The sequence below is a fragment of the Aptenodytes forsteri genome, unplaced genomic scaffold (assembly GCF_000699145.1).
Source record: "Aptenodytes forsteri isolate BGI_AS27 unplaced genomic scaffold, ASM69914v1 Scaffold284, whole genome shotgun sequence".
NCBI lineage: Eukaryota > Metazoa > Chordata > Aves > Sphenisciformes > Spheniscidae > Aptenodytes > Aptenodytes forsteri.
In genome coordinates this window covers 4,338,240-4,365,111 of record NW_008794445.1, presented here as the reverse complement: position 1 = coordinate 4,365,111, position 26,872 = coordinate 4,338,240, and the positions used below count along the sequence as shown (strand labels likewise).

At 37.8% G+C, this 26,872-nt stretch overlaps 1 protein-coding gene across 1 annotated transcript in view; it reads left to right on the top strand.

Annotated features, from left to right (window-relative positions):
• Positions 1–4,709: 4,709 nt before the first annotated feature.
• The window catches only part of UBN2 (ubinuclein 2), a 46,665-nt gene continuing 24,502 nt past the window's right edge, over positions 4,710–26,872 (top strand). Inside the window, 5 exon segments of the mRNA XM_019474831.1 lie at positions 4,710–4,835; positions 10,803–10,904; positions 22,161–22,298; positions 23,496–23,608; positions 24,633–25,131. Of these exon segments, the coding sequence (XP_019330376.1) occupies positions 4,710–4,835; positions 10,803–10,904; positions 22,161–22,298; positions 23,496–23,608; positions 24,633–25,131 (978 nt within the window).

The window sequence follows — 26,872 nt, the reverse complement described above, 5'->3', positions numbered from 1 at the left end:
GCCTTGCCGATAACGTTATCGGTCGCCCCGTCCTGCTCGGGGGTGGTCCCGGCCAGGCGGGGCGGCGCCCTGGAGGGAAGTCCGGCAGCCTCGCCGTCGCTCCGGGCTCCCCCTGGGGCTGAGGTTGCGCTTGTGCCCGTGGGGGGAAGGGGAGGCTTCGCACTTGTCGCCCCTGAGCTGGCCCAGGGCTCCGGGGTGGCTTTTCTGGGAGCTCCTGGCGTTTGCCGCGAGCAGGGGCGGGGGAGGGTCAGCGTCTTGTGCCCGGCTTACCCCCAGTTCTCCTTCCCTCACCTTGCCTGCCCGGGGAGCGGTAGTGTTGTATCCTCCCTTCCTGGGATCGTTTTCCGGCAGCTGAACGAAACTGTTGGTAGGCCGGTCCGTTTTCCGCATTGTCTGTAGGCTGTGTGCAGGTAAATGAAGTGTTATTAGCCCGGCCCTGCTACAAGCTTTGAGAAGCAAGGAAGTGAGCGTTAGCAGACTTGGAGACGAGTTTCTGCAGTCTTGGGGAGGCGGGGATGAATTAGAGTTAATGTTGTTGAAACTAGAGCCTCACCTGTAACTGTTACGAGCTTCATTCAAGAAAAAAAAAGTACTTTCCTCTTTCCAATTCCTCCCAACCAGAAAATATTTGGTACTCGAACTACTTTGGTTTTTAAGGAGAAAAGCTTGTGCAGACAACTTTAAGAAGCAAGCAGCATTAGCCAATCAACAGGACCCAGTGTTCAAGTAGGAAGGAGAGACGCGTGCCCTTATGCTGGTCACACTTAAGCCACTCTGGGTTGAAGATACCAGTGAAGTTGCACTTGATTTAAATAGTTGTGGCTCCTCTTAATTCTGGTACACAGGCAATTTTAGAGAAGGTTTATATCTTATTGGAAAGGGCAGGGGACAAGGAAGTAACTACTGCTGAGAAGGTTGTGATAGCTCTGGTGATAAAAGCAAACCTCAAATACTAGTACTGATACCGCCATTGGATTTTTACATCCAGCATGAACTCGAGAATGGTTAAAACTGCTGTTTTACGAACCAAAGTGTTTCTAGGTGATGATGATGCTGTAACTATACTTAGCAGCCTGCTCGCTTTTTGTTCTGTAGTAGGAGGGATGTACACACTAGACTGTGTTCAAATGTGGAAGACAGAAAAATCAATGACTGTGATTTTAATCCTTCTGAGATCTTCTGATGCGAGTTAAAAGGTTCCTTCTGTTCATCCTGTCCCACAGCTGTTGTGGGCAAACAGTGCCAGTTATGACTCCTCTGAATTGGTGTAGCATAAGCATGCTGCTCTGTGAAGTGCCACCTTTCTGGGCAGTTCCTGTATGAAGGTGAAAATTGTGTTAGTGTTTAGAAGTGGTTCAGTATGTGGAGGTTGGCTTTTCCCTTTGGCAGTTCCCAGTTCCATAACTGTGTTTTTTCTGTAGGCTGGTAATATGTTAATCACGTAATCGAGGAAAAATAGCTTTTTTATGTAGTTCTGATGCAAAATCCATGTCTTCTGGGGGGGAGCATTGATTTAGGGGATTTTTGGTACAATTGGGATCAGAGACTGCTTTTAAGATAGAAGTAGTTGTAGAAATGCTTTATAAGAAATTGTGTATGTTTTTCAGCTTTCTGTAGAGTCCAGATTGAAATGAATGTATCATAATGGCCTGTCTATTGCTGGACTGGGTGGAACAATCAGCTGATTATGTAAAACTGTCATAAATTATGATCGTTTTAAAGTGATTCTGGACTTTTATTCTTGTTTAAAAACTGATGTGTACTTGGCCTGTCAGTTTAACTTCTTGCTTGCTGTATGGTAGAAGCTGGAAAAGCTACTCTGATATGGTAGGGAGGACTTAAAATCTTGTATTAAGCAGCATGAAAAGAGAGGGGAAACACATTTTATCCAGCAATAAAATTAGTGCATGCTGGTTCCTTCATAATTAAAGCAAATGCAAGAAGAGTGTTTGCTCTGCGCACAGCGCAGGAGGCTTAGGATGACAGAAGTCTGTCTTTTACCCTGGTTGTTCTCAGACCGACAAATTATGTAACCTGTTCAAAGTCCTAAAATACAGAAAAAAAAAATGTGAAAGGAAAACTGATCCTGCTTGTGGAGTAGAATAGCTGTGCTGATTTATACCAGTTAATGCAGCAGAGAAAAATACCTTGTTAAAATGAAGCTTGACTGAGAAACGCCTGCCCTCTACACTTTGCTGCAGAATTTGAGATTTGCTCTTTCCAAGTAGGTAGTAACTAGTCGGCAGTTAATGCTGTGGTTTTAAGTGGACTTTTAGATTTCCAAATTTGTTGTTGTTTTTGTAGTAATGATTCAGTTTAAAATGAACAGTTCATATAAACTTAGCTATGCAAACCGTTTTTGTAGGGTGAAGCTTGATTGGGTTTTCTAAAAGCTATTGTTGACTCCTTATCCCTTATAAGACATTGCTCAACTTCCTTATAAATATTCCCATTAAAGTTCAACATTACAAAATTAGGAGCTTGTCTTTCTGTCTTGTAGTGTCGCTTGGAACTGGAGTAACCAAGAAAGGTTCTCCAGAGGCAGGCTGTTCTGGGAATGCAAGGACTGGTGCACAGGAATACCTTCAAACGTTGCTTTAATAGGTCTCTTAATGAAATGGTAGAGAATCGCAAAACTTACTTGACAGGATGAGTGCAACTTCTTTTTTTTTTTTTTTTGTTTCAAATTTGCGTTCCTAGCCTGAATCAGAAGTTAGTGGAAATGCTTGTTTGAAACTCGTGCTGTCCTTGTCCTGCTTTTTTGCCTTGATGAAGAGAACATCCTTTGATAGGGTTGTTGGTAGAGTTCATCTTTTGGTAGGAATCATTTACGTAAAGTTTTTGGATGTGAGTAATACGTTAGTGTGGTTGAAGAGTTTATTTGCCTCTTGAAAACTGGTGGAAGTGAAAGTGTGCTCCCTTTTCTGTTGGTGCAATTGAAGCTTGGTGTGTAAAACTTAAAGCGGGTGAGCCAGAAGCCCAAGTTGGCTTCTGTCAAGCAGGCTGTAAAGGTGCTGAAGTAGTAATGTCTTAAAGGTACTGCAAAGCCTGAAAGCCATCCATCAGAGCCCTCAGAAACCGTCAAAATTAAAACTTGCTTGGATTTGAGATTCCAATAGTGCTTAACTAATCAAAGTGATAGTCAGCTACAGCTTTGAGAGTTTGGTGGAGAGAGGCAAGTTAACACTTCAGTACTAAATTTTGCTTGACCTCTGGCCTCAACCTTGTCTTGTTTCACAATTAAAAGAAACCAACATTTGCCTAGCAGATGACATGGAATACGTTTTCCCAGCTAAAAGTAGAGAAAACGGTGTTGCATGAATTAGGCAGTATTTTATATTTAATTATGCCTGCAGGAAATATGTATGTAACTTAAACTTAAGTTTCAGGATTAACTACAACCTCTATTAATTTTTTCTCTAAGTACTCAGTTTAGAAAATGGAAGATAATTATATGGTGTTTGCAGTTTTGCTCAGCTTACCTTCCTCATTACATTGGTCTTGATACTATTGAGCTAGTTTATCGTTATTTGGTCACCATTTAGTCAATATATTGGCTTTTCATACTGTGGAGGAAGGATCTTGCTTTTCTGAACTTAGTGTTGCTTTTTGTTCTGTCTTAGTCTACCATAAATCTTTGTTTATTCATTGATGAGTGGTCCATGTGCAGTGAAGTTAGTTGCCATCCATAAAGTTCTGTAAAATGGAACTCCATTCCACCATATTTTAGCATCCTAGTACTTTCTCCCCTTCCAACAATTACCATGTTTTATGTGAATTCTACTTTGAAGAAGGCAGCCCTGTTTTTCTGCCATACCTTATTAAAAAAAAAAAGGCACTATGTATACCCTTGACTACTGTTCATTGACTTCATGTCAGTGAAAACCTCTTTCTCAAAAAAAGAAAAGGAGGGGGGGTACTTCCGGCTTATTTGTACAGCTGGAATATTAAATCTTTATTGTCCTTGTGGCTGCCATAGTGGGAATCTTGTAGAATTCATGCTATGATTACTGAAATTATCTGAAGAAAAAATAACAGTACAAGAGTTACTTGACTACTGTTCATTGACTTCATGTCAGTGAAAACCTCTTTCTCAAAAAAAGAAAAGGAGGGGGGGTACTTCCGGCTTATTTGTACAGCTGGAATATTAAATCTTTATTGTCCTTGTGGCTGCCATAGTGGGAATCTTGTAGAATTCATGCTATGATTACTGAAATTATCTGAAGAAAAAATAACAGTACAAGAGTTAAAGGAGTTACTTTATTTATGGCTGTAATTTACTGAGCTTTTTAGTCTTCTGGCTGCTTCCCTGCTGATTAGTGTACCAGGTACATCTTGTGTGTTGTATCTAGAAGGATCACAGCACCAATAAGAGGCAGCAGTGGAAGCAGAAATGAAAAGGAGTTTGGTTTAGAGAGAGTTCTTTCTCTTTGAACCTCAAATGGCCATAGTTCTCTCTTATGCTTACACTTTCAGTTGAGGTTGTGGTGGAATGCTTGGGAAAATATAACTCTGAGTCTCTCTTAACTTTTCTGTTTGTGTTCTCATTAGAAGAAAAGTAACTGAATGATAATTGAATGGGTCAAACTAATTTTTAGAGACTAAAGTAAGTATTTGGACTCTCAGTACAAATTCTGACTGCTTAGTCATCAGAGCATTGTTTATTGACATTTAATAGGTTTTTATTAGATGTGCTCTGTGTGTTTCTTATGGAATGAATATTGAACTTCTGCATTTTTCAGAAGAAATTGGTTCACTTGGAAGATCCATTTAATGATGAACAACGTGAGCGGCATGAAGTGGAAATGCTAGCCAAGAAGTTCGAGGCAAAATACGTGAGTTACTGTACCTGTATTAAAATACACAAATATTTAATAGTGATAACTTAGGATGCTGCAGAGATGTTAACATCAGGTTTTTTTCCTGAATAGGGTTGCTAATGTAGTGTCAAATGACTTCTGTACATTTCGGAGCTGACTGTCTCATTATATTTCATTTAAGCAGCTTGAAGCTGCTACAAGCTTATTAGACAAGTCTGCTAAATAGATTTGCCTATAGGATGTTATAGCTTGTGAAGCTATTCTTGGAAAAGCTTCCTATATAAATACAACTGAGTAATAGATGCAGGTCAATATTCATGATGAATACTGTGCCGGAAGAAAGAATTTTTATGTAATGCTGTTGTGCACTATTGAACAGCTCTTCTGTTTGGGCTAAATACTCATGAATCTTGATGAATTTCTGACTACTTTTGAATGCTTCCATGGGAAGTTATTGTTGAATAGCACGTCATTGCTTGATGAGTTTATCTTGTAGCTGCCAGCTGCCTAAAGATACTCTGCTGACTCCTGAAAGTGTGACGTGAATGACTTGAACAACACTAGGTAGTAACATAAAGAGGCTTTTACTAATAAATGAAGGTAGAAATCAGAAAATGTTGACTAAAACCACACCCAAACAGGTCTTTAAGAATTCATATGGGTAGGGTTGGGTGATTAATTCTGAGCCGGCAATCAAAACTCATCATCATGCTTAGGCATGTTGATATTCTGGATTACTATTAAAGCACCTCAATAATAAAGAAGGGAAACAAGAGCAGTCATTTGTATCTTTTGCTATTAATATACATATTAAAATCTTTCTTGCCTGATTTATTTAGATTTTTTTTTCTGGCAAAGGCAGATTTCTGAGTGCCCAGTCTGTATGTTCTGTAGGAGTAATTACTATTTCAGGGCATGTTAGCTGTGATACATAACAAAAGAAACCCTTAAACTAAAAAGAATCACTTTCATCTTTTAGAGGGATTGATGGAACCCAGTATACCCAGTGAATTGAGAACGCAGTTCCAGAATACTGTTTGCTTTTCATTTGAATGATAATTTATTTTTTGAACTTCTAGAAAAGTACAGTTGAAGCATTTTTCTGAAAACTCATTTCCATAATACAAGTTAAGGATTTTATAATGTCCTGAAACAAGTTGCTTAACTACAGCAGATGAAAGTCAGTGTAGAGCATGTAAAGCAATATATGTAGGAGGGAGTGGTAGTGGAAGCAATCTAATTTTACATATACATTTATGCATACATCAAAGCTAAACACGTACGTTTATGGACAAAACATGGTCTTATTAGACTTATGAAAACTTGAGTTCAATGTTCAGTAGTCATAAAAAGGGGCAAATAGATACTTTTTGCTATTAGAAAGCAGTAGGTAACAAAAACTATAATTTTACAACAGTTTAAATTCATGGTGCACTTGTATCTTGATTACTATTTGCACTTCTGATTTCTTGCCTTTCTCCCATTCTCTGCCATACCTCATGCCCCTCAGCCCCACAAAATTCCTGGGAGGGGAATGTCTTCTATATAAAGGACAACTTATTAGGTTAGGGCCACTAAGCATGGAGGGTGGTGAGGGATTAATAGTTCTTGTGTGAGATAAACCCTGTCCTTTCTCTTCCAATATGAGAACCATCGGTCTCTGCTTACTGTCCATGTTCAGAGGAGTTGCATCTCTGTACACTGACCCTGTACAGCTGCTCGTGTTCTGACAACATCCAGCCATCTTCTGATTCTTGTGGTGAGACGTTCGCTCCTTAGCTTAAACTAGAACAGGGATCCCATGAAGTAGATACCCATTCTCTTCTCTTTAACAGCGCTTCAGTGTAAAAGTAATCACTGGTTTGTATGAGAAAGTAGAGGTTTTTTCAGATTTGCAGGAAGTACTATATCCTCCTTTAACTAATTAGGTATTACTTACCTATATACATTTAAAATGGAGTCAAACAATCTTTTTAATCATAGCACATGTGGCAGTACTTCTGAAAAACTTCACATGTGAAGAACAGTCTTCCTTGAAGACTTTTTACTTCTTTTCAGATAAATTCCTGTACTCATAATCAAATCAGTACAGTATTGGATATATCTTGCAGATAATAAGAAAAAACCTATGAATAAATATGTTTTCATAAAACAAGATGCATAAAGTTAATGTACCATTTGTTTACTTAATTATTCAGAACTTTTTTGCAGTTGCTGCGTATTTTAAACATCAGCATAAAAATCTGTTCCGAATGGTTCCCATTTTCATTTTTTTGATTACTGTTATTCTCTAGACAAAATCAAACACTGTTGTAAAAACATGATATTGAATCTCAGACGATATTATACATAATGTAAGAATTTTTACTGGATCAAAACAAAGGTCGATCTAATGGATGATGGCATAGTCCTCTGACACTAGTGGAATCTCATACTTGAAAAGTATAACAGAGTAAGTGTGCATTGATATTACTTCACTGTGCCTGTCTAGCAATCTGTGGCTTAATTTCTCCCAAAGCCAAAGGTTGCGTGTTTAACTACCCTTTGTATAGCTTTCTGCCATAAATTTGCCAGAGCATTTTGGGTTCACTGAATTTCACATTGTGTTCCATAGCACTGTGTGCCATCATGATTATGTCCTATGAAAACATACTTTGTGTTTAAACCTGATGAGTTCACTTGGTGCTCCATAGTTTCTTTACTGTAAGAAACAGTGAAATATTTCCTGTTCTTCTGCATGCTGCATGTGAATCTGATGCTATCATCTACATTCAGCACTTTTGTTCCCCAGCTGAAGTGTCTTAACATTCTGTTATTGTACAGAAGCAGTGGTTTTTACCTTTAAACATCCTTGTTGGCTTACTGTTCCCTTTTTTGTTCTAATTTCTTTTTTTAAATGAAAGGATATTAATGGTAGGATGCCCTGATTTATCAGTGATATCATGGTGACTTCTGGTTTTGTTCTCTGTTCCTTTTTTTCCCAAGTCCCAATTCTTTTCTTTTTTGACCACTCTGGATTGTTGAGCAAATGTCGTAGAACTGTGTGTAAAAACTGCAGTGCTTCCTGAGCAGCATAAATTGGGAGCACACTGTACTTTTTCTTGTTTGGGTTGTACTTCCTTTGTGTAGATTACCTTGCTTTTGTTGATACTGAATTCAGCTGATGATTTATCATACTAAGTTCAGAGCAACTGTGAGGTCTTTCAGTGATTCTTCAGTTGGTTTTTTTTATTTACTATCCTCAGTAATTTCTGTCATCTCACACACACCCCCAACTGTTATCCCTCTCTGTTGCTTCTAAAGATGAATGAATACACATTCCTTGGTGATTTCACTAATTACTTTCTTTGCCAAAATGAAATATTTACTCCTACCCTTCCTTTCCTAGCCTTAAACCAGACATTAATTTGAGTGGACCCTCCCTCTTATCCCATGATAGTTTCTGGTCTTTAAAGATCTTTGGACCTTTTTTAAAGCATTTGAAGTACTGCTTCCTTCTACCAAAATTCTTTCCTGCTCTGGAGTATATTCTTGTGCCTGCTGGTTCTGTTCTTTATAACTTCTATTAACTTGCCCAATATAGAGTTCAGGTTTACTGGTTTATAGACTCTGCTGTGGCCCTTGGAAGATTCTTCAGAAATTTGCATTGTATTTGCCACCTTCTAGTCCTGTTGGGCAAAGGTTGTTTAAACCTTAGGTTAAGTGCCACAGTTAATTTGTTGCACTCATATTTGCGTTTTCTGAATACTTGCATGAGTGCTATTTGCAGCCTCAGGAACTAGACATCTTAATTTGCTTTAGTATCATGACTGCTTATGCTCTGGGGCAGAAAGGTTTGGAGGAACTCTTTTGGGAGAGGTGAAAAGCTTCAGTGGTAAAACTTCCCTGAACTGCTGTGTAGTAAGCGCTGATGCAGGTAATCCCTACAGTTCTTCTGCTGTGGTCTTGCATCCTTAACATCTTGATCATACAGACTTTCAATATACTTCCTTAAACATAACTGGGTAGAACCAGGCCTGAAGGAAATTCTCTAACTATACATACAATTGTTCAGATATTTTCATATGTCTGAGTACAGGTTACTATTTTAATCCTGCTTTTATTCATTCGGGTATTATGAGACTTCTTTTTTATTAACTTTGTTCCATATCTGCACTATGTTTTTATGAACAACAGGCAGTCAGAGTGTATTGAGACTTTTAAAAATTTTTTTTTAATGCCCATACACTGAAATCATAGAATAGCCATTGCTGCAAAAGGATTTTGGACTCAGAAACAAGGATGGTGATGGTTACTTAGGCTTAGCAAGAGATGTGGTACAGAGGTGGATGACTTTACACGTTAGTGAGATCACTAGTGGTAAAGTATAGTTTATGTAGCATTCTTCAGACAGCCTGCTGGCGCCTCAGTCAGAATCATGAGAATTACATAGGCTTTTGCACTGGAGTTTAAACAGAATTCTTAAGTGCTACCTTTATTTTTCTAAGATTTTTTTTTTCTTATCTCATCCAAACTTTTTTTAAAAAGAAAAAAGGAAGTACTGCATGTTTGGGGAATGTGCAGTCATTCAGATGTCTTACCAGATGAGTGACTGTAGGGGATGATAGAACTGATAGGAGAAGTTAGGAATACTTAGCTTGGAAACCTGAGGCTTCGAATATAGCTTGGAAACCTGAATTAAAAATGGAACTCACTTTTGAGGCTTTTCTCCTAGGACTATTGCATTTGTTTATTTAATTATACTTGAGAGATTCCTGTTTGCTTGCAAGAGCATCTGCTTTACTTAGTTACAAACTTGAATTCTTGCAAAATATTGTTAAAATTGAGGTGTTCAGATGCTTATGCTTCTCATAAAAGAGCAAGGATGAAACCTCCTTTGAACAGTGTCTGCATACTCATAGTAACAAGTGGGTTGTGATATTTGGATGTCACAACTAAAGAGACTCATACTTATTCTAAACATGCTTAGAACTCTAGAGTACAGGCACAGAAGCTTCAGGAGCAAGTCTTTTTGAATTCGTGGAAGAACACTGATTACCATTTTAGCGAAGGTGGTGCCTTTTGGAGAATTTTATCTTTTAAGACTTTTATATTGACAATTTTGACAATATATGGGAGTCAGAAAACTAGGCCTTATATCCTAAGCAGATTCCCATTTGTATAACTAAGTTTAGATTCCCTGAATGTTTGAGCTGGGTCTGAGTTTATACTTGACTTTATTTAACAATAAAACTTTGACATGAGAAAAGTACTTACAGGTTAAAATGAAGTTTACTGTCTCCTGGAGGTAAGTGAGCCCACAGTCTGTGATGCGGCTTCTGGCTTTAAGTTATTCAAGTAACCATTTCATGTCCAGTCCTATTAACTGAGGTGACAGCTCTTGCATTTCAAAGGATTTTATCTTAATATGTTTTTCTTCAGTTATGTTATATGAATGCTGTAACTTCTTGAAAACTCAGACACCATATCTGCAAGTACCAGATCAATATTTTTCTCTTTTGACTTAGGCTTCACTCTTCTGTAGAGAAGCAATCCATCTTGTGTGGGGAAACACTTTACTGAATGCTAGGCTATCCGTATTTTCCTTTGTAATGACTCTGTGACATACTGAAAAACTTAACACTTTCTAAATTACCCCAGTCATCCTATCACTAACAGTCCTATCACTATGTTTTAAAAACATAGGACAGTGAAACATCTCTAAATAGGAAATGTTAGGAAGATCTCGGTCATGCAGAAACCAGGTGGCTAGTGAATACCTTTCAGGGATGATTCTGGTGAGGCTATAGTAAAGCATGTTTGCCAGAACTTACTCCTGTGTGCAAGTTTTCATTAGTCATCTAGACCATCTTCAAGGGAGCATCCAAGAAAGCAAAACTACTAATTCCCTAAATGACCATCCCTCCAATGCCTTATGTTTTGTAGACTTTAGTACGTTGCTTCCCCGTTTCCCAAATGATACAGTGCTTGCTTTGTTTTCAGGGTGGAAAGCCCCACAAACATCGGAAGGATCGCCTACAGGATCTAATTGATATAGGTTATGGTTATGATGAAACGGACCCTTTCATTGATAATTCTGAAGCGGTAAGTAAAGCCTCATCAAAGCAGCAACAAGAAATAAGACAATTCTTTTTCTGATAAAGAAGAAAGGTAAGGGAAAATACTTTGTATCCATGTATAACTGGTATGGATCCAAAGGGCGTACTACTTTGGGAATCCAATGAATGATTGTATCTGTAGTCTCATTCAGGTATCATTATGCACTGCAAGAACTAAGAAAGCTATTGCTATATCACATAATTTTCCAGCTTTAGAAATTAAATTATTTTTATTTGTGCCCTTCATTTACTGTTGACTGAAATTACACTGGCTCTGTTTAGTTTCTTGTACTAGCTATCTGTATTATTAGTAGATTACTGGTGTTAGATTTCCTGCATTAGATCAGGATGCAATTCTGCTCTTAAAAACGGATAAGAATAGGATGGTTATTCTAAACATTCACTGAGTATGTCTGAAAAATTTGAGATAAAACAGCTTGATTAAACAACAGGATATTACATCTTATTTTGTCTGAATATTTTTCAGAAATGAAACATCTCGAGGTAAAAGAAAAAGGTATTTGTTAGGTGCAGGCAATATCAGGGATATCAAGAGGTTTATAAGAGGGCATTTGAAGATATCTTAGAGGTGATATGTGAAATTACGAAAATGAGGAAGTGTGGAAGAGAGAGTGGATGATATGAAATCTTGGAGACCTCTTATAATTCTCCTTCATTAGATGTCAGGAAGAAGTAGGTGTACTGTTTAGTCAAGTAAAAACGAACAAAAAAACCCCGACAAAAACCACGTGACACTTTAGCCAGCCTTCAGTTTCCTCCACTGCTGAGTGACACTGGACAAAGCAGCAATGATCTGCTGCTCTGAAGGAGGGAGCTAAAAGTCTGAGTGGGAGAGGAAAAATGATGAAAAGGAGTTGAGAAGAGTAAGAAAAGCACAGAAGTGAAGTGCGTTGCTTAGCATACATTATGTCAAGCCTACATTTGAATGTGGTAGTAGATCTGGGAAATTACAAAACTTTCTAAAGAGCTTCTATGAACACTGAGCTGTGAGGTTTCTAGCATGTAGCATATGCAATGAATATTGCTCTTAAGAACTGTGTAAGGTGCACAGAAGGTGTGCTGCAGAACTGTTACCTTCTTGAGCAGAAGTTCAGCTGTTAACTACAGTGGATAGCAGGCTGAGCTCATCTGTGTGTGTTGTTAGTTTTGAACTAGGTCTAAGGCACGTGAACGAGTTGCATGAAAAGTGAGTTTGCTGTAAATGCTTATTGTAGCTTGTATTAATTTGTCCTTTTTCTTGGTCTAGATTAGAATTTTAGTTGAACTTGCCAATATTAAACCGTCCTATTATTATCCCTCAACTTTTGGTTGTGCTGCTGGAACAATATTGGGGCCTAAGCCTTGGTATGGCCTTTCCAAAGGTCACATTCTGATCTTCAGCTCAGTAAGAACAGATGTGCTTCACTCCAGCTGAGAAACCACTTGAGTCTATAGACTTATCTGGTTTCTCACTGTTGCTTAAGTTAACCATCCTCAGTTTTGAAATTTTATGATACAGGACCCAAGTTCTATCTTGTTTTTTTCTGGATTTGTTGTGACCTATCACAGATCTGATACGTGATTTGGCTAACTTTCAGTACTTATGGTACAGGTCTCTATCAAAGATGTACATGAGTCCAGCAGGATTGAACACTCACTGGTGTATTAGTATTTCTCATACTGTGCCTCCTTCCAGTGCTGTTCTTGTTACCAGCAGCAGATCCATTGGATTTGCAGGAGCATTTACTTCTGATATCTCTTGCCAGACTCCTTGCAAGAACATACAAAAGGCAGTTGTTAGAGGACCAGATGGTTGCATCATGTGGTAGCTGTGGAAGCTACTGGGGAGAATGGTGTATTCTCTAAAGATTGCTCTCCTGAACAAATCATTATGCCTTGTGTCTGCATTATAAATACAGACTACTGAGAGGCCATCTCTGTTTTGCTTTTATCCCCATTTCTACATAGAAAAGAAGGAAGAAAAAAAAAAATTGCACCATGTGCCAGCTGCGGTCTAAGTTGCTGTTGCAGAGCTTAAGGGTCCTGTAATGTAGGAGTTAAGTTCAACAAATACTCTTCATTCCATCTCAGATGCAAATGGGAAGTGTTCAGAAGGAAGATCTACGTGTCTGGCTTGCTCATCTTCTGTGTGGCCAGCTATTAAATCACCGTGTACCCTGACAAATGTCAGAGCCAGGCTCAGGCTGGACTTACTTCCTCTTGGAAGATATACTTTCTTACTCATAAAAAGCTATATCCTGGGCACAAACACCTGAAAAATGAGTATGAGTGCCTCTTGAATTGTTCCAGGATTGGCATCCTGTTGTCTCCCTCTGTATCTCAGAAAAAAAAAATTGAAAGCTTCCTTAAAATTTTAGTCCTTTCTCTTGTCACAGGTGTGAAAGAAATACTGTGTTCCTTGGCACTGAAACAGATTTATTCCATAATTTTAGAGATATTTTCCTTCTAAAAACAGATTTTGAGGTAATGCCATCAAATATTATTCAAGAAATTAAACAATAAAACTCTGAGCATGTTTTTAGCAGGCATTGTAATTGAATTAAGGAATTTGCTTCCTTTGGATCCATTTCCAATTAAGCAATTTTGTATATATAACAGATGCATATATATCAAATAGCATATGTAACAGTATTTGGGTCCTCCAAGGATCAGGAAGGCAGTTGTTCTGCTTGTTTTCTTGAGGGCAGGGATCAGGGTCAAGTGCAGGGAAATCTGCTAATGGCATGATTCTCAGGTAATGGATTTTAATGGGGCTGGAGTACAGACAGGTACAGGATATGCTTTTCTGGAGGAAGGTTCTTGGAAAGTGCTGATAGAAGGGAGCTTCTCTTAAGCAAAGAGATTTTCCCTGTCAGACTCCTCAAAGGGCATTGGTACCTGCCCTGATGAAGTAGGGTACATTTTGGGCTGCTTAGTAGGCTAGATTGCCATCGTTTACCTTCTGTGAAAATGAAAACCATGCATGAGGTTCTTACAGATTTGCTTTAATTGTTTACCCTGGAAAGAATCAGTACTTTCCTACAGTGTAGTAAAGACTTTAGCAGCATGGCTGCGTTAAGACCATCAAAGTCCCTGTGGCTACTGAACGCAGAAAAGTAAGGGCTCCTGAAGAGCAATTCAGTGGACTCAGACATGAAGCCATCTAAAGGAAAATATTGGAGAAAGGTTCTTGGGTACATTATTACCCTAAGTGACACAGTCAATTCCTACCTCCCATCTCCCCTCAGACTTGTCTCCTCTTACAGGAATAAGTACATAGTTACAGGTTGCTGTTTGCTTTGGATGTATCTGGTATATATGCTGCTCAGTTTTCTACCGTGCTGTCCTCCTTCCACACATATGCATACACATGTGTATCAGCCTGGTTTGGCTGGACTACTTGCTCTTGTGATGACCTCTGAATATTTGGTTGGTTGAATACCTTCCTGACAATGTAAGCTTTATATAGATAGCGATTCCAGGGGAATACAGTGTGCTCTGAGCTTTCTGCTATGTAATATAGAACAGGGATCTGAAGTAATAGATGGTGCTTAGTGAAAAAGTATGCAACTTTCTCTTACTCAGAGGTAGTAAGACTTGCACATCCAGACAAAGACCAGCTGGCACCTTCCCCTGTGTTGCATAGATGAATGCAGAGGAAGAACATCCACCTAGAAATCTGTAACCAGTACGAGCTGTATTTTGAAGCAGCCATACTAGGTAGCCACACTGACAGGAACTGAAGCACAACATGAATGCCAAGAGCAATGGGAAGCATGCAGTTCAGTACTTCAGAGACCCAGGGCCGTATATCAGTATTTAATCCAGTCTACTATAGTCATGGTTCCACAGCAGCCTTCTAAACACTGGTGTAAGAGTCCTGTGCTGCTGGGTAGAGAAAACTAGCCTGTCAATGGTTTCTCATACATGGCAAGTTCCTTCAAAACAGGTACTTCAACTTCAAGGAAAAACTTAACTTTTCTTCAGCTACATCTTGCCTCAAGAGCTCAGACCCTCTTAAAAGACAGCCTTTCAAGGATTGTATGTTGATTTTAGTAATTCCGAACATCTTGGTAACAAGAGTTGCTCTTTTTCTATCTGGGTTCCCTAGAATACTTTCCATAATTTAAGGGCTTAGTCTTTGCAAAAATTCTGTGTCATGATATACAGTTTTCACACGTTCTTAGGGTAAATTTGGTTTACTTCATCTTGTAATCTCCAGGCTTATTAAAGGTGTGATAGATTTAATATTCTCTTCTCTCCCACCCTGGCTTTCCCTCAAGAGTTCCTGCTGTTGTGATCTGAAACTTGGAATCTGATGGATTGCTGGTAAGAGCATCTTGCTCAAGACTCTTGAATATCTGAGATGCTTTTCCCAGTGAGAATGGTATCTATTTGGGGAATGGCACAGCTCAGTGTGCTGATGGTGATTTTTACCTTTTTTGTGGGGTTCTGGGCCAGATGTTGTTTTAGGCCAACTTGATGCTGTTCTCTCATCCTTCCTACTCAAAGGAGCTTGTTTTATGCATAGCTATGGAGAGCAGTGTTGTTGCTTGAGAAAGATAAATGTCTCTTAAAAACAAAATGAAAAAGCCTATCAACCCGCCAATGTTAGAGGCATATACAGAAAAATGCTACATAGGATACATTATTAAACATACTTTCACATTGGATTGAGAGATAAATTTAACATTGCTGCATTTTTCATGTGGAAAAAGCTGTCTTTGTAGACATCTATCACAAACCTCATCCACACTGAATATGTGAGGGTGCATTAAAGCTTCTTTTTTTTTAAGAGGTTCACTTACTAGCTGTTTCATTGGCTAAGGATTTGTGTGTTTATATTACTGGTCTGTCTTCCTTGTTCATTGTCACTTTGCCCAGTCTTGAAAGTTCTGTGGTTGGGGAATAGTGCTCACTTAGCTGAGTGCACCATGTCACCTTTAATAAAAGATGTCTTGCATGCTTCCCAGGTGTCTTCAGGGTAGATCTGCCTGTTGGTACATGACCTATCATACGTATTTGAGTGAATACAAGGGCAAATTTCAATTAGGAGACTCTTGATTTATCTGGGAGTTAGGAGGGATAAAAAGCAAAGAAAGGTGTAAAGTGGAGTACCAAACAAATAAAGCAGATACTGTTCTGCGTAATGCAGAACAGACACGTTTAAACTATATACCCAGTAGTCCTCTAGTACAAGAACCATTATGGCTAGAGGGGCAAAGGTAGTTGAATTTGCAGAACAAGTCTGATGTTTGTTAAAGCAACAGTAATGTTCTCTTGCTCCTTCTGCAAAACATTATATTGTTTTTTTAGGAAGTAATAAGTAATTTCTTAAATAATTTTTTTAATCCTGTGTCCTGGCCTAGGTTTCAACCAGGTAGTTTAGGACTGCACATGTATTTAATGACCTTAGTGGGACAACTGGGAAACTGAAAACTCAGCATCTGCATAGGTACTTGAAAAAACCTGAGACTTATATCTGGCCATTGTAGTAGCATTGTTTAAATTTGTGTACATCAAGAATGTAGGAGTAAGAAATAATTAAGAAATAATGTTAATAGGTGTAGCAACTTCTTGCTTTTAGCTAAACTTAGTTTTCTGAAGAGCACAAAATCACTTTTCAAAGTAATCTGAGCTACTAGAGGGGTAGATCATGGCCTAGGATCAACTATTCTTCATGAGTAGATGAATTTATTTAAGCAACACAAGGAACTAAAGTGTTTTCCAAAAAAATATACAAACAATATGATTATTAATATAATATAAAGGGGGGTTTATAACATGCCAAAATAATGGATTTTTGATAAGAGCATCTGTCTTAAGTGTCATATGGTAAGTTGCTCTTCATATTAAATGAATGGAAAAGGAAAGTGTAACTTTTTTCTACAGAATCTTCTAGTAATTGTAACGAATCCTGGAGAGGTTAAGTAATACATTGCATACTTATTTGTCATAAAAACACTGAACTATATTTTCAGTGTGGATCAGAGCTCAATCTCTGAAAGAATTGAGTCAAACAGATAAAGGTGGTCACATGAGTGGTCGTACATTTCATAACTTAGGCTGAAATATTTTCAAGGCGGTAAGAATGTCATCTCATTGCACTGAAGGTCACTTAAGCTAATAGCCTGACTCTGGTGACTGGTGGAAGGGTATAAAAGGTGGTGGTCATGGTGAGAACAAAACAGGGCAATATATATATATTGGTAGTTCTCTCGAGATTGTCTGGTAGGCTGACAGATTACAATATCCTGACTACTAAACTAGGGTTCTCCTAGGAGACTATCCTATCCTAGTCTAGACTACCCTGAGCCAGGTATTATATCTTTATTTAGTAGTCTGTTACACTTTTTTCTGTTGTGCTTTGCCAGCTGTCCTTTGCCCCAGGATTAAAAAAAAACCAAAACAACAAACCAAAAAAACCAACTTGCCTATGCATTGTGGAAGAGGAACCTTCTTTACCATGGGAAAGCTCTTTCTGCTTGCTCTTTGATGTCGTCTTGGATTAGAAAAGCAATGTATTGTTCCCCCTTAACCTTGTTCAGGATTTCATTGTATATTCTATTATGCTATTTTTTTGGAAAGATAGTTCTGGTTTTTTGTTTGAAAACTTATCCTTGAAGGATAGCAAAGCCAAAGAGTGCATTTCAGTTTTGTGTCTTTAAGAAGCATAGAGATCAGTCAGCTATGTTTGTTTGAAGTATCTTGAAGTATGTAGTGAGCTGTATGGATATTCAGTCCATTTGACTGAAGCAACCATATTCGACATAATTTCAGGAGCTTGACTATTCAGTGGGCTAGTGATGATCAAAAAATAAACAGCCCCCCCCCAGCTGGTTAGAGCCATCTCAAAAATAAACTGAACAAGGAACAAAAATGATCCCTGCTTATCTTTTATCTAAATAATGCCAGTTTCACAACAAATAATGTACAGGCTACATTTCTTAAAACACTTGGACATGTTCACAGCAAATCTCATTTCCAGGACTTAATATAGAAGTGCTAAAAAGCCTTTTCACATGTATATTTTCATAGTATAGGTTGTTCGCTGGAAGGGAGCTGAATGAGGAGGATCATGATCAAAATATCTGACGATCATGATCAAAATATCTGAACACAGGAGTAGACAATATTAATATACTGCTATGTGCTGTGGGTCTGGATTTCAGAACTAAATTGGCATAATCCATAAAATGTCACTGTTCTTGGTATAATAATGAAGTTGAAACTGGTTAACTTATTTTAAAAAAAAAAAAAACATTATCTTTCACACCTAAACATTTAATTAGATTAATGGCACTAGAAGCATAGTAATGTAGCTCAAGGACAATAGTTGAAAATAACTTACATACTGATCTGCTTTTAGATGATCAGACAATGCATCAGTCTTATTTTATCTGCAGAATGATTCCATAATCTTTCGTGGGACAAATCCATGTTCACAGGAGTCAATGGTATATGAAGTCTGTTTGTAGGTCTGAGAATTTTAATTCTTGATCTTGGAATGTATAAGGAAGAGCAGAACACTGTAAAGGGCTTAAACTGTTTTCCTTAATAGGATCATTTCTGCAATTTCATATGCAGAAAAAGCTATTGCAAAGCAAAAGTCTTGAAACCAATTCATCAGAAGATTTAGAAGTTGCAAGAGCCATGTTCCCTTTAGCTGAGAGTCCTGAAAAGGCTTTAAAATGAAGTTTAATCTAGCTGTTGCCAATATCTTATACAATCATATTCAAATTTTCTGTTCAATTAGGGCCCTAGAAAATAGTAAGCTTACCTCAAAGGAGGGGGTACTAGGTACATTGTGGTCTGCAGGCCCCAGCTTTAGGTAAGTTGAAAATAAAATGAAATGTTGAGTTATAAGTTATACCTTGTTCAGTAGGCTGAGGACAAATGAAATTTTGGTAGGGAAAAGTAAACTCTCAAGGGTTAAGGATAACTGAATGTCAAAAAGGTCTTTGAAAGTCTGACTAAATTCATAGTCCTCAGCACAAGCTGTTGAAACCTCAACTAGTAAGTTACACATCCATGTCTTGCTGACCTTGTTTGCCTGCAGACTGTTATGGGATAGTTTGTTCATCTGTATATTGAATAAATTCTGCCTTTCTGTTTGCCTTGTTCCTATGGATCCGTGCCACATAGCATGTTGATCATTCTAATCATCTGCTGTGATTCATGGTTTCCTCACTTGTGGACTGTCTTTAATACTTACTTTTTCTTGTGTGTTCTCCAGGGCTTCCTTTGCTGCTCTGCAGCCAAGTCTTTACTGTGTTTCCCTTTACTTGTTCTTCACTTCTTATGGTAATGGTCCCAGCTTTGACTGTGTGCTTTCTCCTTCAAACTTGGCAACTACTGTATTCTTCTGTTTTGATCCCGTACCGCCCCAACCTCACCAATTCAGTTCACACCCTGTCAGCTCAAAAGGGAAATGCCTGCTCTGTCTATTAAACACTGTGGGTAATAATTTATTTTCTTTCCCTTTCATCTTCCTTGTACCTAATGAAGCTGTTTCTGAGAGCTGTGGAAAAACACCAGATTTCTCTGAAATTCATACCCAGTCTCTGCTCAAGTTTACTTTGCACCTCCTACTTTGCGTGATCGTCCTGGTCTCTTAAGATGAATGCCAAGTCCACAACTAAGCCACTTTGCTTTCATTTTGTCCAATTAATAGATTTTCCTGCTTTCTTGCACTAGTCTTTCATATGATCTTAGGGTATTTCATAGATCCTGTCACCGCTTTTCCTTTCCCTTTCTGTCTTTCTCTACTGCTTGTTAAGCCTTCCATTCCAGGAAGATAAAAGGTGGTGACTCATGGAAATTTCTAACTACTTACTCAGATCAAATCCACATAAGTCTCCAGTTCAGGCTCTTTCACCAGCTTCCTTGTTGAAGTTTACATTCACCATTTTCCTCTTCTGTGTAACTCTTCTTCCTGTCTTAATGATTTTGGTAGCCCAGAGTTTTTGGTTCTTAAACCATTTTATCTTCAGTGTATTTTGCATGGTGTGCAGGGGGAAATGAAATAAGCTGGTAGCTGACACTTCACTTCGCACTGTGTGTGTTCCCTTCGTGTAGGTGATCTCAAGTCTTCAGTTAATGTTGTGGCAGTTAAAACTGCCTACTAATTTATTCAGCCTGTTGAATTCTGTCTTAACGGACATGCGGTGGAAGGCCTGCTGGTTCGAACTTCAAAATAACAAACACATTGTTTCATTCTCAAGTATCTTACTTAATTCTTAATCATTTGGCTGTGCTACCAAACATTTATTGCTTGCAGCTGTGACTCAGAATAGACTTCTTCCTCTGCCAGAGTGCATACCTCTGAGGTGTGTCAAAATCCTACCCTTTCTTTCAGAAGAAGGGCAGAAATTGATTCTTAGTCATTGCACTCTTACTGTGTCTTTCTGGTACTTTTGTAACACTTTCTAGGTCCTGTAAATGCTTCCTCTTTATCTTTGTTGGCAGGTATGTGTCTCAGGCATTCTGGTTTTATGCTTCCAGACAGACTTATAGCTTCCAGAATTGTATTTGTTGCTTAAGTTCACCATCTTACAATTTTCAGTATTTGAAAACTAAGACCGGTAGCTCGAATTTGGAGTAGTTCAGGACAACATTGTCCTTCTGCATAGCGATAACAGCATTGTCAAGGCAACCCTCCCCCAGTTCTCTTGCAAACACTTCCATGGCTTGCTTTGTTGATACTTATGCATAGAGCTAGAATGAACCTACTCATTTTCCCAGCCTTTTTGAGAGTTTGGTGTTAACAAGACATTTCCTAGAGATTAACAGTTTTCTGGTAATCCTGGGGGAGAATGTCATTCTGAGGAGGCTGCTGGTCATGAAATAATAGAATTAATATTGTCTTCCACTATACTTAATATTGACTACTTTTCCTATGTCTTTGGATTTCAATATTTTTGATACAGCTTTGTAATTCTAACTTGGAAATTCCTTCATAAATACTAAGTGCTTTTCAAAATAAAGTGTGTATAAGAGTTTGAAACCTTTTGTGGTTTTAAAACTGTCTAAACAGAGTGAGAATATATCTGCCTTTCAATGAAACAAGTCCTGGCATTGTGGTATTTGTATAAGAGGCAATGTCATATTCAACACCTAAAATTGGAAATAAGCTAACAGATACTGTGGCTAAGTTTGTCATGTCTGGGGTAGCATTTTTAACAAAAGAAAATTTCAGAGAACTTTGTAAGAGAAGTAGGTTTTTGAGCAGGGCACTGTGGTTAAGAGTTGGTACTAAATGTAGTGTGTGTTGGAACAGCTAAACATGTCAAGTGTGCTGCAGAGTGTTAATGAAAACTGTGGCAGTCTTAATGAAACAAAGCATATAATCTGAGAAGGTTTTTTATGCTTAATTTACAAAAACATCTCTACTATCTTCAGTCCTATTTCCTGGATATAACATCTAATTCTGTAAAATTCTGATACAGATTAGGCTTCTTCCACTGTAATATAGTGGTTGTTCAGACTGTCATCTTTTTTGAAAATATGGAAGAAATAGGTTCTGGAAATAACTGTAGCTATCACTTACAGATAACTTAATGGGCCTGTGAAAAAAGTGTATGACTAACAGAAGGTAATTTGAACCGCACATTGTCTCATAAAATTGAAGGGTAATCAATAGAAGTATGAAACTTTAAATTTAAAATCGACAGAGGCAGGGTGTTTTTGTTTTTACAAAAATTGTTTTCAACCAGTGATGTTGCTGGTATGCCTGTAAGCCTGTTGTAGATGAAACCAGATAATTCACTGTGTCTACCTACTTCCTGGACAAAAACAACCAGTGAACAATGAAGTGAAGTTGCTCATAGGCAGGTGGTGTATCATTGAGATTTAATGTCTAGCATAATGTAACATGTTCTCAGAGACAGAATATTGGGGAAAAAGTTTAAAAGTTTTTGGGCTTTTTTTTTCCAGGGGCAGGGGGAAGGGAATGCCTCTGTGCCCATCCTCATTTCCTTCAGAAAACAGTACTTTAATGCTGTAATTCTATCTTTTCTTTCAAAAAAAGGGCGTTATTTTGAAAGTAGAAAGGTTATTCTGTGATATTAATGTTCTGTGCCTTGGCCAGTAAGTTTTCAGTAGCATTACTGTTCTGTTTCTATTCTAGCAAGCTGTGCTGTGTACTTGTATATAATTTTTCATGTATAGGGACTGGTAAATGAACTACATATTCATTTTACTAAGAAATGCTGATAAACTCATCTTCTTTTTTCCTGCCCAGTATGATGAATTGGTTCCTGCATCCCTGACAACCAAATACGGAGGGTTTTATATCAACACTGGTACACTGCAGTTCCGCCAGGCATCTGACTCAGAGGATGAAGACTTTGCAGAAGACAAAAAGCATAGGCCACCTAAAGTGAGTGATCTTAATTATGCTTTTTATAGCTAGGTGGACATTGGGAAATACTTGATACACTTAGAATGGCTCAGATGAAGAGGCTGAAAGCAGAATGATGCACAGTACTGTTTTATTGCATTTTCTGTTTTGTGGCTCATGTACTAGTGTTCGGGAAATAATTCAGGATGTCCACAGGCTGTCCAGTCTTATAAGACTAACCATCTGTTTAGGCAAGCTAACAAGTTGTATCCATGCATTTTGAAGTGACAGATGATTCTGTAATTTAATAGGATTTTTATTGTATGAGATGAGAACTTAGATTCTCCAACACTGCTTTTATGATTTTGCATAAAGCTTGCATGATTTGAAATTGTTCCTAATACTCAGAATAACACTTAAAATAAAACATCTGTTGAAATAAACTCAGTACATAAGAATAGCTATATAAAAAGTATATATACAGTCTTTCCCAAACAGTGTGTTGTTCTGTGTACTTTGACAAGTTATGATTAATGCAAACGTAATTGCTTGCATATGACATTCACAAGTTCCATGCCATTCCTGCTTTTTGATGTCCTTTCCTGCTCTACAATTCTTTAAATTTAGCATAATTTTAAGGTTCTTGTATTGGATCTGACTGGGATGGAGTTAACTTTCTTCATAGCAGCCCTTATGGTGCTAGGACTTGGATTTGTGACTAAATAGTGTTGATAACACACCAAAGTTTTATCTGTTGCTGAATAATGTTTGCACAGTGTGAAGGCTTTCTTTTTCCCTACCCTGCACCAGCAGGTAAGCTAGGGATCAGCAAGAACTTGGGAGGGGAGACAGCTGATCTGAATTGGTCAAAAAGATATTCCATACTATGTAACTTCATACTTGGCAATGAAACTGTGGTAGCAGAAGAAGGTGCGGGGATTCAGTCTTCCAAGGTGGCCATTGCTCATACTGGCTGGGCATCAGTCTGCGTGTGCCTTAAAGTATTTTTCTTATTGAAAACTCTGAATTCAGTAACTGTTTAAAAATGATTAATGATTGAGGCTTGTCAGTAACTGCAATTGCTGCTAGGAATCCAGTGATACTGTTTGCCTTTACACACATTGAGGTATTTTTCCTGGCTCTGAATTTGAAAGTGTAAGGAAAACTAAATGTTTCTTGCTGTAAAAGTCCTTTAGGGTGGAAGAATCGTTGTCCTTTATTTGATCTCTTTTCTAGATTGCAAAGTTAAAAGAAAGTGAAGATCGTGGAATGAAGAAGCGCAAGCGGAAAGATGAAGGGACAGAAAAGGAGAAGAAGCCTCGGAAAATGAAAGTTCCTAAGCAGTTGGGGTAGGTTTCTTTCTTTAGATGAACCCTTGAATTGTATGTGAGGTTTGGTTTCAAGATTGTGTGCCATAGCAAGATTATCACAGCTGTTTAGAATATTGTATTTTTAAACTATAATTAATAGCTAATAGATTTTGGAATTTGTATGCGTTTTTGGCATAAATAAGTCCTACAAGGTAATTTTTTGTCCCCCAAAATTTTGAACAAGGAATAATAAAACAAGGAAAGACACATTACAGAAAAGAAATTTTGAGTTTATGAATAGCATTAGCCATCATTGTTCTACCCAAAGTCTTGTATAGCACTAAGAACTACATCTGACAAAAAATAATTTTCTTCCCATCCCTTGGTTTCTAATCTGGAAAACTATAAACATAGCTTAATTATTCTACATGTTTCTTATAACTTTGTGTGCTTTCCTGAGTTCTGAGGCTAGCATGGAAGGATTAAGGTGGTGGGGTTTTTAATTGGCTTCTAGAAAACTATTGAGTGAAAGTTGTCTTATTATGAATATTCAAGTTGGTACTGAAAATTTACTGATAGTATTTTTCATCAAGGTGATCAATTGGCAGAAAATGCTCAGTTTAAGTAACATATAGATGTTGAGCCTGCATGTCAAAATTCTTAACAATGAAGAGAATTTTTTTAATGTACATGGTGTGCCTAAACTTAAAGCAACCTGCCACCATTCAGGAGTCTGAGGCAAGTTTAAGTATTTTAGTAGCATAGATCAGCCATGAGTTTAACAACTGTGCCAACTTCTCCATAATGAGAGAAGTCAAAAGTAAACAACTTTTGCCTTAATGTGTAGAAAACTTAGCAAAACAAATCAGTTGGAGAACATGAAATCACATGACCAGCAAAGGTTTATGGTAGTTGATAGAATAGTCTGAAGATGGAAGGACAAAGTACTTGCTGCTTCCCCCTGATAATTTTTTAATTGTACTAAACTCGCAGATTTTTGTTAAAGGTTACTAAGGCCTCAAAAGTCACATGCATTCTAATGAAAGATTTCTTTCCTCTACAGAGTAATGGCCTTAAATTCACACAAATCTGAAAAGAAGAAAAAGAAATTGTATAAAGACTCGCTCTCTCTGGCTGCCATGATCCGTAAATTTCAAAAGGAGAAGGAAGCCATGAGGAAGAAGGAATCGAGTCCAAAACCTCCAGTGACTGTTGCAACCTCTATCCCTAGTAAAATTCCTTCCTCCTCTCTCAGTGCAGGAAACGATATCTCTGACTTGAATCTTAGGATCAATGATCCTGTCCTCTCCATTTTTGGTAGCACAAATGAACGTGAGCTCCTGCAAGAAGCTGAAAGTGCCCTGGAGATGCTGGGAGACATTGACTTTGACAAGTTGCTTGATGGCACTTCTGATGGCAGCCCGGTATCTGAGCTGTCAGGAGAAAATGGAAATGTCACTCAGGCAACCTACACCTCTCAGGTCATGACACCCAAGCAGGTGCCTGCCCTCCCAGAAGGTCTGCCTATGCTACTTGAAAAGCGCATTGGAGACCTTCGAACAGTAAGTATGAATTCACTGGTAAGGGATTGCATTCAAGAATCTGAGAGAACGAGGAAGAATAATTAGGGCCTAAGTTGTCATCCTTGAATTGTTGGCTGAAACTCTAAAAAATGTAGAATTGATCTCAATGTCAATCTTAATATCTGTATTTATACTCAGATGAAAACAGGCACAGAGATGATGCAGGTCAATTGTTAAAGCAGTGTTTGTTCCACAGTGGAGACAAGGTTTTCTAAATCTTCTGTGTACAATAACTTGTAATGTTTGTTTGTTTTTTTCCATAATGGAAATATCAGTGTTACTTTAACTTGAATTATTAGTTGGTGAAATGGATGGGTGTTTTCTTACTTTGGAGGAGGAAACCTGAAATATGACTGCAGCTGACAATTCAATGTCTTGAATTTTTGGATTTGTAACATAAATTTAACTTGCCAGTTTAAAAAAAAAAAAAAAAAACAAAAACACAAAAACAAAACAGCAACAACAACAACAAAAAACCACCACCCAACTACAAAAAAACCCACCACAAAACTGAATATTTTCTTTTGGAAGGTCAGAATGGAGTCCAAACTTGTCAAAAATATTAATGAAAATTATTAAATCCACAGGTTACAAACACCCCAATAGCTTATTGAAAGGGATCAGAGCTATTAAGGTATTATATGCTCATGTTTCAGTTGTGGATGTTATCTTAAGTTGAGAATAACTTTGTTGTTTGATTGTCCAGATTCTGATATTAAAGCTTTTCCTTACTCGGAATAAAGTGCAGCTTTTCCTTACTCAGAATAAAGTGCAGCTTTTCCTTACTCAGCAAGTTTTGAAAAAGCAGTTCAAGTTACTACCTTTTTGGAAAAATAATAATTTTAACAGTAGCAGAGCTTGCTTTGCTACAGGTTAGAGTAATGATAAAACATAATGTTTATCTTACCTGCATGTGAATGTCTTATAGTGTTCTTAGTTATTTTTAAATGTACCAAGCTAAATAGAGCCAAGGGGTTAATATTTACAAAAGTGAGAGAGGTGATTTTGTCTACCTTTGAATATTCAGGTTAATTTTGCTATGAATCAACAACAAGCTTCTAGCAAAACTGCAGAAGAACTGGATTAGGCCAAAAGTCAGGAAGTGTTAGTGGCCTGCCCCAAATTCATGCTGCTTCACTGTATAACAAGCCCCATCCAGTTGGAAGAAAGCTTTAATTCAGTGGCTCTTGGAAAACCTAACTCTTCTATCTTCTACTTCTGATAATGTCTTCTGGAAGTTTGGTGCTGGCTGAGCAGAGCAAGTCTACCCATATACTTGGGGAAAAACTAGGCTGTGTGTTGACTAAAAGATTGCAACTTCCTTACCTTCTGCAAATTGCAATCAACTGACATGTTATCAGTGAGGGAAAACATCTTCTAAAAAGCAGGAAAACAGAAAGGGGTCTTGTCAAATACTTACCAGGCTCACAGCTTTAGTGCTCTTTAGTGCAAAGAAAGCTAAGAAGTTTATAAAACTGGGGAAAAAGCCTATGTTCCATGAATGGAGTATGATATATCTAGATTAAAAAAAAAAAATATTTAGAAAGCCACTGACTAAATACAATAAAAACTTCCTGACTTCCTTTTGTACATTAATGTCTTCTAGTTCCCTAAGTGGGCAATTCTGAACTACTGTGACAGAACACAATTTAGTACGCAAGCAGGAAAGCAATAGAATGTCTTTTTTCTATTGTGAAGGTAACTGTCAAGATAATCTGGG